The sequence below is a fragment of the Thermobia domestica genome, chromosome 3, assembly GCF_964235325.1.
Source record: "Thermobia domestica chromosome 3, izTheDome1.hap1.1, whole genome shotgun sequence".
NCBI lineage: Eukaryota > Metazoa > Arthropoda > Insecta > Zygentoma > Lepismatidae > Thermobia > Thermobia domestica.
The window spans coordinates 5,531,673-5,546,595 of record NC_137456.1 but is presented as its reverse complement, the minus strand read 5'-3'; the positions used below and the strand labels follow the sequence as shown (position 1 = coordinate 5,546,595).

The 14,923-nt window shown below is 34.3% G+C and overlaps 1 protein-coding gene across 1 annotated transcript; it reads right to left on the bottom strand.

Moving 5' to 3' along the window:
• Positions 1-236: 236 nt before the first annotated feature.
• On the bottom strand, positions 237-11,383 carry LOC145681376 (glutamate-gated chloride channel-like). Its single transcript, XM_081753028.1, has 4 exons — positions 11,250-11,383; positions 8,169-8,370; positions 6,598-6,796; positions 237-1,043 (listed from the first exon to the last, which is right to left on the bottom strand). The coding sequence occupies exons 1-4, from the start codon at positions 11,371-11,373 to the stop codon at positions 813-815; spliced, it is 756 nt and encodes a 251-aa protein (XP_081609154.1). The 5' UTR covers positions 11,374-11,383; the 3' UTR covers positions 237-812.
• Positions 11,384-14,923: the final 3,540 nt, after the last annotated feature.

The window sequence follows — 14,923 nt, the reverse complement described above, 5'->3', positions numbered from 1 at the left end:
CAGAAAATACTACAAACACTAGAAGAACATTTTCTTTTTAAAACATATGTTTTCTTGGAATTACTCGGCTTAATGTACTAAATGAAAACTGAAATATTTACCAAATTAACATTTAAAAAACATGCCAATTATTATTTAATATAATCAATTAAATAAAAATAAAGATATTTATTTAGTCATACGTAGAGTAAAGACTAATATTATGATAGTAACATTAGTTTATTACAGCCTTCGTTACCTTATGTGCAAAATAAATGTTTTGTCTTATCAGATTAGGTAGTTAATTAAATATATTAGTGATTTTAATTAGCAGTGTGTACACTCAAAATTAATTAATTTATAGTTTCTGCCAGAATACAACTCGTTTCTGTTCAGTACACAATAACGATACGAGTTGGGAACTCTTTATTGCCATTTTTGTATTTAAGAGTGTCGATGTAGTTAAAAAAAATCTATAAAAAATGTTGACTAGTGTAATCAACGAAGACTTAGAAAACGATTATTTATTACCTTTCAAGATCAGTCGGGTATGTTTCTACAATAAACTTGATGTTGCATAATACTTCTGTAGAGCGAACACCCAAGGAAATAGTGAAAGGTAGATATTGCTTTGGAATTTCACCACTGACCATCGTGTAAGAGATTTAAATAAGAAATGAGCCCATCCAAACAAGTGCTAGACTAAAGGCGCTTGAGAATTTTCAAATTTTAACGTAGTTTGAAATAAAGGTTTTGCGTTTAACCCTAGGTCCAACTAGACAGTTAAATATCTATCACACTATGAACTGTTTCTCTGGTTATAGCATTGCATTCTATACAGTTTCGTTAAGAAATATGTTATTCCAAGTATCTTGCATTTGCGTCATGTAATGTTTCCAGTAGAAAACGTTGAATCCAGCAAATATTGATGGGAATATGAGTAAGGCTATCACATCTACAATTCCTTGACGCAAGCATAGTCTCTTTAAAACATGACAAATCTTCTTGCAGATTCTACGTTTCCGGATTATTGGTCTTTTCCAATGAGCTATGCCAACTGGTTTCTGCAAACGAATAAAATAATAATTACAAAATATTACAAGAAAATAGTATGTTGATTGTTTTAATAAATTTTGAACTAAAATAAAATTACCACATGTTAATGCAACACAAATCAATCACATTAATAAAAAATACTATAATAATTTTACTTGCGGTTAAGATGTGTTGTTTGTATATCACAATAACAGCAAATAGTTATTTTTCCATTGTCGTTTCATTACTGATTTGGCTTGAAAGTCATTATCTGAACATGACTCAATAGTTTGTAGAGAATTTGTGACCGAATAATATAACTAACGAATCATGATTTGATAAAAATCATTGAAGGTTAAGTACGGTCCAACGAAGAAGTGTACTAATAAACGACGCACCTTCGAAGTAAGCGACCCTTCCTTACCGATTTCGCCACAAGACCATATGAGTAAATCTCTAATCTCGGACAAAAGCCACACAATGTTCTATTAAAATGTAAAAGTGTTTAATAAATATCTACAGAATAAATGTGTTACATTAAGCTGTCTTATTATTGGACAATTCAGCTGCAAGGAATTGAGACTATTGGAAGTTATGAAAGAAATAGACATTATTTGACAAAATTGATTTTGTTTTCGGAAGTTATCGTTTAAATCTTACTTAAAAAGTTCGGGAGGAGAAGGGTTAAGTGTGTTCTGATATTTAATTGGCTTTAACTGAAAAAGTGTCAATTATGGGGAAAGCTTAATAAACATATATCTCATATTATATTAAAATCGAATAATATTCAAGAAAGTTATCAAACAATGTGAGTTTTCATACCTGGAGGAGGGAAGAGATTCGGTCTCTTCCTTTCAATTGATTTTAAGGTCAAGAACTTGAAATGGCACATTCCATGAAAATATATTTTACAAAAGTTATTTTGGATAAATTTATTAATGGTAATTGAGAAGAATTAATCCATACTACGTTAATGGGCTAAATTCACTGCCCAAACTTTGGTGATTTTTAATCCCAAGTAAATGAGCTTACGAGAAACAATCAAACATAATATACATAATATTATAGCAAAACGGAATAAGTTTTATATAAGTTATTGACGGACTCTAAAAGACGTAATGGAGCAGTAGAAGAGTGAATTCACTTCATTTTTTCCTGATTGTAACTTCCTGCAGAGTGGATGATGGGGAAACTTCACAGAAAATGTATAACACATTACGCTAAAATCAAACGCGTTTACTGACAATTATCATATAACTTCGAAATTTTGAAATTGAAAAGCCACTTTTATTTTGGGCAGATTTTAGGTCTAAGATGTAGTGATAATTCGAATAAGCACAACAAAAATATGCGTTAAGTTTAGTGATATTTGATCCAATTTATATAGTTGTTTAAATTGGAAGATTGTCTTGCATGTACATATGTACACATTCTATACAGGATGGATTTTACCCCATTTACCCCGTTTTTACTTTAGATTGCAACCCCAAGCAATAGAGTTTGCTCATTAAGGAAAAGAAAGCAGTTACAAAGTATTATCAAAATGGGTCATGTTTAAGTTAGCGATGGTGGAACAGACAGACGGACAGAGACACATATCAAAGTCCAGTCGAATAGAAGAAGTTTTCGCAACACTTGCTACAAGTTATGCAAAGCATTATTGAAGCGATAAATAGTCCCTTCCATTGATTTCCATTATAAATAATAACAGTAAGCAGTGGCGGCTAATGTTACTGTTGCAGCGTTGCGCAATGACCATAATATTTCATGAAAAAGATATTACTAGCATTAATAGCAAAGAACAGGGAAAAAGTACTCTCTAATACTCCCATATACTTTAAATAACATATTTTTTACTTCTATAACTGTAAAATCCATTAATCCGTTTTAAAAAGAAAGTCCCTAATCCATCACGGAGTCTCAAATTTATAGACCCTATTGTGATGCAGCGAGCATAAACGACCACATTTCTACAGCGCAGCAATTGGAGTGAATATTAAGTCTCCTTTCCCCTTTCTCAGAAGTTAAAGACTCTGGTAGTTGCAGTGCTTCTGCAACAACGTGGCACGGTTTTCAGTGAACAAAACTGTTTCTCGCGCTAAATAAGATTTCTGAATTTTATTAAACTGCCAATTACAAATGGAATTTATTTTTATGCATTCATATTTTTAAATTACGGGACTATATTGAAGCAAACTAATATAATGACAATTTTAAAAAAGTAATCGCAGAATTACAAAATAAGCAAGGAAATATGTAATAGGTAGAAAACAAATGAAAGTAAACATGCATTTACAAGTTAATTCTTAGCTTATATAAATAATGAGAGCTTCTTGTAAAGTAATTTGTGAACCAAATATTAATAAGTCAATCTATAGAATCCCCCCTCTGTGGATAATATTTTGTTATATACATATATGTTTTATAAAAGTATTTTCTGCTCTTGGAAACTTTCCACATAAAACTGTATGATGGGAAACATCACATTGAATTTGGGATTAGTTAGCAATGCTCATGGGCGCAGCCACGAGAGTGCTCCTTCGGGTCCGGACCTCCCCAAAATTTTGAAACTTGACTAACATTTGTAGACTTTCTTAACGAACTATACTTGTTTAATAGACAAATGCTTGATGTAGGCTAAATATTAAATTTTACGCCTCATCATGTGCTCTTTCTTTTCTTATAAAATAAATAGGATGATTTGGAATGTAGTTTTTCATTTACGCATGTGTGTGTGTGTTGGTGTATATATGACATTCGCGATTTATATACTCATTTGTATCAGCTGTTTTGTCTGAATCAGCTGTTTTGGTTTTTATTTATTAGATTTACTTTCGTTGTGTGTGCTCTAATTCTGTAAATAATATACAAATTTTGAATGAACTCTGTACCATGACTTCTGTAAATAACTTACAAAAAGAAAGCAATTTGCTCAGCTCTCCACTGAGGAAAAACTTGTAATTAAGGGTTAGAAAAAACAAAAAAGGGCAATTCAGAAGTGTGTATAAATTCACAGGACATCCTGTGGCAGCAATGTTGATTGTCTTAAATATATTTCCACAATTTGTTTTAAATTTTCGTAGATAAACCATGAATAAAGTGTGTTCAATTTATACTTTTTATAACACTAATCTCTGCCATGAACTGTCTTCAGTCTACGCTGTAGAGGAATTCGTATCACTGTCAGGGACTACGTTTACTAGAGTAAATTGTTCGCAATAATCTAGAAAAATGACAGTGAATCTATAAAGCTTCTGAAATTAATATTAACTGTACCTATGATGTCAGCAAAACGAGAAATGCGTTTCTCCACATTGAAAAGAATTGACACTTTCAAGGAATTGAATGTTTCAAGAAAGGTTATAACCATTGGTTATGCTTTTCATCGAGAAAGACCTGACAATGGAAATACCAAAGTTTAACCAGCATGTATTAGACAAACTTAGTCCAATTAAAGGGAGGAGGATGGACTTACTAATTACATAAGGAGACTAATCGGGTAAAATGTTCTACATTTTTATTTTAAAAAAAATTATTTAAATTCACACGTCACATAGCATTTGCATCTAAAGTTATGATGATTAGTCAATGAGTCCAGTTTTATCTTCTGTCTCCGATCGTTTCTACGGCAACACCCGAAACAACAATCCACCGGCCGCCACTCACAATACGTCTCGAATCTTTGAAAAGATGCACAGAATGTCCCATACAAATTTTAGTGTGTTTAATGTATATTCAGATAAATGTGTTATACAAAATTGAGAAAGAAGTTATTCCTTCATTATTAGGCCATTCTAAACATACAAAATTGGGCTTATTGAAGATTCTAAAAAATGGCCAAATTCGACATAATAATAAATTTTTATTTAAATCTTTATGGGAGGTATTAAGGCAGTTTTAAAAGTGGAAGTTATTAGGGTACATCAGTAAACATATGCATCATTATATATTAAAATGGAATAATATTTACGAATGCTTTAATTTGAAGCAAGGGAGGAGTTAATTATGCTGTTCACGATTGATTTTAGACTCAAGTAACAAGAATACTTGTGACGTATCAAAAGGTATACGTCACATTCAATGAAGTCTAATATTTTTACAAAATACACGGTGACCTACTCGTAAAATGTCCCAGGTATGAAGTCTAATATTTTTATAAAAATCTTAATAAAGGATATGAAATTAGGTTTGTACATGACATACCTTTATGGTTAAGAAAGGAAGGTACATTACAAGAGGTACTGGAAATGACCCCCCTACCTGTATACACAGTTCAACACGGCGGGATGTGTTCGTAAATGTTGCTGGCAACGTATTGGGCGTGACTATCTGGATTTCACGGGGGATCTTCTTATGTAACTCGTCGAAGTGGCAGCATTGTAAATATGTGAAATGTAGCAACAATGAGATTTCGCGAAATGTGTGTGGGTCTCGAATTTTAGAGTAGCCTGGCTTACTGTCCGTGCGACTTCCTTCTTTCGGTGTTGTTTGGTTCTGACGATGTATTGGTATTCTATGAAAAATAACGCGTCTTTAGTGAAACAGTGTTGGATAAGTGATTTCTTTAAGACATGTCAGGATATGTGAACTCACAAAACATACGTTTATGGAGAAGTGACAACCTGCATACAGTCCTTGAGGAATCCTTTGATTTACAGAAGGTAGTCGTGTTCTGTGCGTTTTCACAGCAGCGCATTATCGAGTATTTTTTACACTATTCTCACCAGTGAAGTATACCAGGTATTGTTTCATGCATTTGTGAACCAGTTGGATGAAGAGATACTGACACTTAGATGGTACCAGGAAGATGGGGTTTCATATCCTCTTTTATTAATATTTTTATAACACTTTCCCCGAAATCTCTTACTACGCTCTGTATATCTTCTATCATATATATTTAATCGGAAGGGTCAAATCCATACTACATTAAAAGTTAAATTAACTGCTTATTCTTAACTAATTTTAATCATAAATACTGGAAATTACTGAAAAGATTCAAATAAAATATACGTAGTACTGTATCAAAACCGAAAGAGAAATATATTTATATATGTTATACTGGAAAATTCAGCGAGAAATACCAGCATCATGTTCTTTACTGATTTTAACTCCTGTAGAGTGAATGTGCGTGAAACATTAAATAAATTATACGACATATTACATCATAAAACTGTGCAACCGACTTCAACAAAAGCGCAAAAAGCATAATATAATAAAAATGCTAGAAAGCAGACAATAGCTAATTAATATTACGTATAAAACATTTTAGTCTGTGTGGGGCTAATAAATAAATAGCTAAAATTTCAAACTGAACTGATTTCGTATTAAGGATTAATTTGTTATCCTTGGCAGGTCTTTCATTTTTTGTAGATAATAGTTTTAATTACTTTCTACTTATAAGTGAATTGTTAAGGGAATTGTAATTTTAAAATGATGTAACACGTATCAACGAGCGCTCACATAGACTAGAATGAATTGTTCATGCTCCATCACAAAGGGACATCATAAAAATCCATCATAAAAATTAAGATATAAAATTAAAAAATAGACATATCAAAGAAATTAAATAAGAAATGTTTATACCACATAATTCATGAATGGTCTAACTGGGATGAAATTTCCAGGCACTAGTTCACTTTGTTTCTTCTCGTGAGGTGGTTTCTTACATCGAATGACCAAGAGTATCAAGGCATATTCCAAAAGAGCTCCAACCACAAAACTCATGCACACAATCAGCCATATTTCAATGGGCTTCACCGTGAAAGACGCTTTCATATTTTGCCTATTGACGAAAAAAGCAAAACACGAAATATTAACTATTTTAATATTAAATGGTGCAGAGCCGTGACTCACAACAAACTCTAGTGTACCTCATGAATCAAGACATATTTACTTCATTTTTGTTAGTAATAACATAAATTATTGTACCTTAAGATAATCATTTTCTACGAATAAGTGATTCTATATACCCATATCATAAGTTCTGTTACAAAATTAGAAATAAGCAACACTTAAAATTATCAAACTAATTATTAAAGTTTACATATTATAAATTGAAATGTCTTGTCTATAGAGAGCACTATCACTGTTGAAAGTGGCTACTTCTGGTCTTTACACAGGCCTGAAGTCCTTGAGGCCAGTCATCAATCGCAGCACCACTGCTTTGAGGAGAAATTTGGCCGTTGCCATCAGAGAAGAACCCCGAAGACGCACAAGATTTGTATGCCTTTTCCCATAGGCTATGCAGTCTGAAATGAAAAATCTACAGTCTAATGAACTACCGGTAGTGTTCGAGGTCCAATCAACCAAGCAATGAAATAAGGCATATTCCTCTAGAGCCACTTCTATGTGACCTTTGCTTTATAGGCCTGCGCTGAGTCCTACGGAAAGCTCCTCGGATAATTGTTGAAAATGGTGCGGGTCAACGTCTCACAAGTTTTTTTTAGCAAGCTGCTTTATACACTTTCATAGACGTTTCCACACCATGTAGACTTTCATAGACGTTTCCACACCATGTGATCACTCCACATCATGTGTGAAGTGGAGGTCACTTGCGCAATCAAAGAACAATCCCCACTGACCCATTACAGAGACAGGATGATGACCTTTGAGGATCCCTATCGTGTTGAACAACCTTTCTGAGATGTCGAAGCAATGATATGACCGTTTTGGCGATTAGAGGACTCTTTATTAGTGTGTTATTTGATCCGTGAAAAGGATCTTCCTGTGGCCACCATTTTCATAATGCTGAAATAGTCGCTTTTCTTTATGCTCCTGTTGGACCTTCAGCTCTGGAGTGAAGATGTGACCAGTACTTCTTTGATATACTGTGGCCGCAAGCCACTTCTGCGAAAAAGACGTACAATCACGTTGGTATCCAATCCAACAAGATATTGGAGTTCGCGTATCCATACCCCAGTTTAAGGAACCTAGACAACAGATTGCTGCAAAACATTTAGGGTTATCACAGTTAGTTGTACACTATTCACTCTATATGTTTTCCACAAACAGAATATACATGTCCTATGGTGTAGTTGTAAACACACCGGCTACATATAAAAATGCACTGTATAAACACCATATATATAGTGAAAGAGATTGCTAATATGGAACAGTACCTAGGTATATAGCAAACTTTCTGATTTTCACCTTACCTCAGAGAGTTGAACATGGTAACCAATGTTAAGAGAATTGTTGAAACGAGAGCAATTCTTCCAGGCACAGATTCAGGGTTGATAATAAAACTACACCAAGATACCACCACTAACAGTCCACTCGGAAAATATGTCATCAACAAATGGTTAGAAAGATCTCTATACAAGTAGACAGTAAGATAGAGATTTTTCGGCATTTCATCTGTCAAAATGGAAATAATATGAATATTAGCTTTGCTATTATTACTGTAAAAGATCCTTAAAAGTTACTATTATGTAATAGTTTATATTTTACAACCATAAAGTCGATCTATAAAATATGTTGTTATTTTAAAAATGTGTTGCATTTTGGTGGATTAAAGCAAAAAATGAAATCTTTAAGTTTTACGTCCCACGGTTATGCCGGTTAGGCTAAAGGAGACGGTGATGATGAGAGATGAGTGAAATGGTGGAATGAAGAAAGTGGGAGGAAACGGGAGAACCCCGAGAAACCCACGAGCACTTTGTTTGTTTATCACAAAGTCCACACGACGCGAGCTGGGTTCGAGCCAGGGACCCCAAGCACGCTCTACCAATGAGCCACCGCGCCCAGTTTTTGGTGGATTGAGTTGTGGTTTAGCGTCTCCTTCAGTACCTTAACTGTATGAGACACGGACCTACACCTTAACGTGATATTCGAATCACAGGAGCTACTACTGGAAATCGAAAGCAGATCTCCCGTACCGTTGCTGCGTATTTTATCTAGTATATGAATTTTTCTTATACATGCACTCAGTTGGAATACCTATTTATTATGTTTTTCAATGGAATTCTGACCCCTGATGGATTAAGGGGTAAATATTTTACGCGTACTATTACTATATGTGTGTATTGACTTTCTAGATGTAAATTTGATATTTTGGCACTATTTGATACGCACAATATGTACATGGTTTTCACTTTTCCCATTCAACATTCCTGACGAAAAGGAGCAAAGTGCAAAATCAGATCTAGAAATTATATTTTTACAATCATTATGTACAGTCAGTCCAAAATGATTGTCTCATATCTATAAATATTATGTTGTAGGAATATAATTTGATAACGATATCTCCCGGTATATCTTATAATGTTAGCATGAGTATAATCGGCAAGACGCATATGTGGTAAATTTCATGTAAAAAGAGCAGTAAATAAGAACAATATAACGAAAGTGAACCTTTCTTGTCCATTTCGCAACATATTGTTTTACTCATTCTAATTTTCGTATTTATAATTCTACCGTTAACAGAAGCGAGTGTGTACCCAAGGCTAAAAGAAGAATAAGGAAAATAACTTATGTTTTAACGAACCATGATTAACCTACGAAACTAACGAAGACATAGATGATTATAATGAACGAAATCGTGAAATAGAGAAAGTATAGAAATCGGTATAACCCGAGAGGAAACATTGAAACGGTGTTTTTCCATTACGAAACCCATTTGGTGTGAGCTTCTGTCAAACTATAGACGCCATACCAAAGGTGACTCAAGTAGCAGAAGATTGAAGAAAGTTCCTGTAATGAAGGATAGTTTTAAATCGCAACTGAATTGCAATCAGTACTTGAACAAACAGTTGCTAAATCAAGTCTGATAAATGATATATAGTTTCAGCATCAATGGTCGAGTAGACAATTCGAATCCTATTATCACCACTGTCAAAGAAATAGTACGAGGAAACGTGTCAAGAATATCAAATTTGGTTCACTAGTAATTATGAGTAATTCGTATCTTTCAATCAATCGTCTTTCTACTTACACCAGCAAGATGCTGTATTAATATATGATCGTAATGCAAAAAAAAAACGGTATACTTTGGTATTCTTACTTCTTAACGCTAAGCATTAACCGTAATTCCACAATATTTCTTTGGTCTTGTTAATACTTCAGAATTACAAATTACTGAAAGAGATGTGATATGGTGGATCTAGGTACGTTCTATAGTACAAAAGAACAAAGACAGTTTCCAAGATAAAAAATGAGCCAATATTTACTACCAAATCTATTCAGAAGGGATTGGAGGATCATCATCTCAAAGTTCAACATTTCATCATATCTTCCAACCCCCAAACTTGAACACTGTTTAAAATCGATGGTAATTTCTGAAGCTACGAGTCTGCTTAAATCTTACTTCTCTACCATCACCACAGTCAACTACTGCACGGCACGAAAAAAGGTTCAGTATTTGTCTGTAAAAGTTTCAGAGTAATCGTTTCAGAGTAACATAAACTATAATAAATCATGATGGTTGATCCAAGTCCAATTAATATCTTAAATTATTTGTTGCTATGATGTGTCTATTACTTTGAGCACTATGTCAAGGAAGCTAGTATGTAATTAAAAAAAATAGGAGTTCGCTAATAATATACAGTGTTTTCTTATTTCAATTTCTGATTATTTGTTTAAATTTAATGTAATTTGGTATCGTCTAAAGAAATGTTTCTGGAGCAACGACCTCTTAAGATATGTTCTTTACCGATATTGTAACACTTCCTTTACATTTCTTGTAAGACATTGGGTATCGATCACAAATTATAGCCACAAAAAGTGTGAGATGTTCAAAACTGTAACATTTACATATAGCATATGTCAAAAATAATAATCTACTGTTTACAAGATTTTGAGAACCACTAGCATATATGAAGAACTTGTTTTATACCAGGGGATATCAAAAAGTTCGTACATTCGCCTAGAAAGTAACGGATTACGAATCCCCTATGAAATGCATTTTATAATTTGATCCCTGTATGTTAACCATGCAAATACTAGATTCGTTAGATCAACTTTTTCTTTCTTCTTTTTGCAGGTACCTCACTGTAAGTCCTAGGTTTGACGAAGTTGATGCAGTTCCTCCATCTTCAGGAGAATTCACCAATGCAGATCCACGATGAGATGAAAGATGTCAATGGTGATGAAATCCCATTATAATACATACTATACAAATGGAAACTTCCACTTCTTTCGCTTTGAAAACTAGCTCCAAATTTCTTCCCTTCCTATAATTTCGTCCTATAATAATATTCCAAATTATTTACATGTTACTCATAGTTATATTTACTCACCAGTCTTGTATTCGCTGGGCATGGTCCCTGTTCTGAATTGACATCTGAAAGTTGGTAAGGACATTTCGCTTGTTCCCCAGGGACTATCCTTCATCCTTAAGGATCCGTCGGGAAACCATGACATATTTACCCACTTAAGTGGTTCAGCTAAAAAAGTAAAAGAAAACAAGTGATCGAAAAATGAAAGGACATTTATGGTTTTAATAACAGCAAAGTACCAGAAGTCTTTGCATTTCTTTGTCAGTAACTAGGAAAGAAACACGTCAGCAAACATTAATTTGTTTTATGTATCATATACTTGTTTAAAAGATATTAAAATAAATCTGAAATCCATTCAATTGTTTACAAGAAACTGAGAATACTAAACGCAGTATAAGGCACAAAGTTATCTTAATTTTCAACGTAACAATTCACTTTAGGAGCATGATTTAAAAAGTAAGCATAAGTTATTAGAGGATAGAAAGCAATTTAGACAGAACTTTGTTGTATGTTATTCTCATTTCAAAGAATTATGTTTCAGTTTGGAATAGTTTTGAGAAATTGGAAGAGAAAGATCATTTCGGCAGCATCATTATGATAACAAATGCAAAAAAAAAAAATGAAAAATTCCTATTCCTTTTCTGGAATTTTTAACTTTTGAATACTTTGGGGTGGAAGGCAACATAAAACCACCGTTCTATTTTTCTCTAGCTTGATGAAAGCAGAAAGAAAGCATATGTACAATTGTCTTCCGCAGGTCAAACTATAGCTCCAGAGGAAAAATTACCCCATTTCAATCTACGGGAGGAGGACGTCTTGGTAAACTCATTGGACGAGGAAATAACAATGTAAGGAAGACGAAGAAAGAAAGACAAGCAAGAGAAAAAGTTTAGGATAGGAACATGCAACGTACGCACCAAACTACTGAAAGGGAAATTAGAACATCTTAAAGAAGGTATGAAACAAAATAATGTAGATTTGGTAGAAGATTTTGAAATTAGATGAGAATATATAATCAGGTGTTGAACAGCGAAGAATGTAGAATGTCTTACTCAGGTAATAAAACGAGAAGCCATAATGATGTAGAAATAATTATTGGTAAGAGCTTAAAAGATAAGTTAGTCAACGTAGAATTTTTTGATGATAGAGTCATGATGTTAAGACTTAAAAGGAAAGCGAAGGATATAGAGGTAATACATACATACACACCGACCACTTTGCATACAACTATTCTTATAAAGAAGTAGAGGAAGCTATGAGAAAATAGAAGAAATAATATACAAAGAGAAGTGTGTTGCCTTCGTAATTGTAACAGAAAATGTGAGTGGAGTTCTGAGAGATAAACAGGATAGTAGGGGGCATATGTCATCCCGTGTCACCTTCCGTGAAGATAAAAAGAGAGAATGATTTTTTGATTTAGAGGATCATTTTGGTCAATAATTTCGATTGTGTCACTCACTGGTGAGAGGCGTGTAGAAATGATACCGTCATCAGAATGGCGGACAACTCGATTCAAGGAACAAACATTATCTCCTTTATTTGTGGCCTGGTTTTCTATTCTCATGGCCCATCTTAAAGGAATTTAAATTTTCAATAGTACGTTATGTAAGTATTTCCTCTGAAACGAAGAATAGAGTGTAGCGAACAAGCAGCAAGAATGGGCTAAATTATAAATTTATTTTAAAACAATTTTTATTATTAAGGAATTAGTATTTCTTGGTTGGAACAGTAAACATCCGGGCAAGCTTTGTGATTCTAGAATAGACTGTTAGTCAAGGAAAACAACAAACCTAATTCCAGAAACAGGCACACGAATGTCACAGTAACACACTTTCACCAACTTAAAATTAAAATCCATATGAGTAAACACGGATGCTTATCCGTATAAAAGCAAACTTTTAGAACATTTACTCGTCCAGTTCATAACTATTCATTAGAGTGTTGACGCGGCCACTTCTTGTCCATTGTCGCTCGAGATGACCCGACGCCTTTACTTGGGTAATGTAGCAGCCAGCACCTGTAGTCCAAGAAGCTGAGTTGGCGTACGTCTTAAGCCAGTCGGGCCCAGGAACACAACATCTCGTGCCGAGGAGCGAGATCCTGCGAGTCTGCGAGGAGACGTCTAGGGAAGAAGAGGAAGAGTCTTCCGGCGGGTTCGAAGCTAGGACTTTCACCTCAAACACAAGTGCCTAAGTGTGTCGTAAAATTATCCAGCCAAAAGTATCAGCAGCCAGCCCAGTGCCTTTGGACATCAAGCAGATAAGACGTGAGTAAGCAAAGCCATATTTTGATTCGTTCTCAGAGGTTTTCTTAAGGGAAAGGGAAGCGAATATTCCATTTACACACATAACCTTGCATTGGCTTGTTTTGATTTATTAGTCTCATTGGTTAGCCTTCAGCTGACGAGACATCCGGTCAAAAACCGAGATCTTTCAGGTCAATGTGTTGCCAGGTGTTTAGAAATTATAATTATCCTCTTTTATTTTTAGAACTCCGGATCTTTCATCAAAATTCATTTCATCTTTTCATCATCATCACCCTTTTGTAATAAATACAAAATTCAATTTTCTATCTTTTACTTAAGTAAACTGCATCATTTTGAGGCGTAGTTTATAAATTAAACATATATTCAAGCGTGACAGATTACATTATTCAGCTTTTATTATTTTTACTCCCTTGGTAATCAGGAGTGTAACTAAGCTGCTCTTAAAACCCCTGTATATCATTCTAATTAACTCAGAATTCTACTTAGTATCATTATATTGTAAGAGATTCTTTTCTTTGCTCTTTGACTGGAATAAAGGAAAGAACAATTTTATATATTACTGAGAAGAGCAAGAGAAACTACTGGGACATTGGCTAAGAAGGAATTGTATAATGACGAACGTACTAGAGAGTATGGTGGCAGGAAAGAGAGAAATGGGGCGAATGAGGCCACAATTGATGGATAAAATCAAAACAGAATAATTGTATGTTAAGTTGGAGAGGTTAGCTGAAGAAAGTGAACGTTTAAGTTTCTCAGTTTTGCAAGTGACCTGTCAATAATGACAGAATACCGATGATGATGAAACGTACGAAGTTGGGGAAACGTGCGAGTCCATTTTGGGGGAAAAGGTTCTACCCATGTCCCAAATATTGTTCCCTGATTATGATGGCATCTACCAAGTGGATTTGGCACCCTGTCACGCTGCAAAAACGGTAAGATCATAGTTTGAGGAGCATGACCAGGAGTTATCACTTCTCCTCTGGGCCCCTCAATCACCAGATTTCAACATCATTCAGTCATTGTGGTCTGAATTAGAAAGGCGTGTTCGGTCTCATTATCCTCCACCAGTATCCCTTAAGGAACTGGAGCGTGTTTTGGAGGAAAAATGGTACAAAATTCCACACACCACGATTCAGGAACTGTATACGTCCATTCCACGTTGGATAGAAGCAGATTTGGACTCAAAAGGAGGCCCCACACCATACTAGGTATGATTTTCGCACTTTTGCAAACGTTTTAGATTTTTTGTCCAACTCCTGTATAGTATAAAGGTATACACCGTAAGATTGACAATTGTCCTAAGGATAGAAATAATTATTACTTCCATAACCTAACACAGTCATAAGATGGATTTGACTTTTGATCCATCTTCTCTGTCATTTTTGTTAATCTATTATATTTGAATAATTGCTCCAGTAAGTAGAAATTC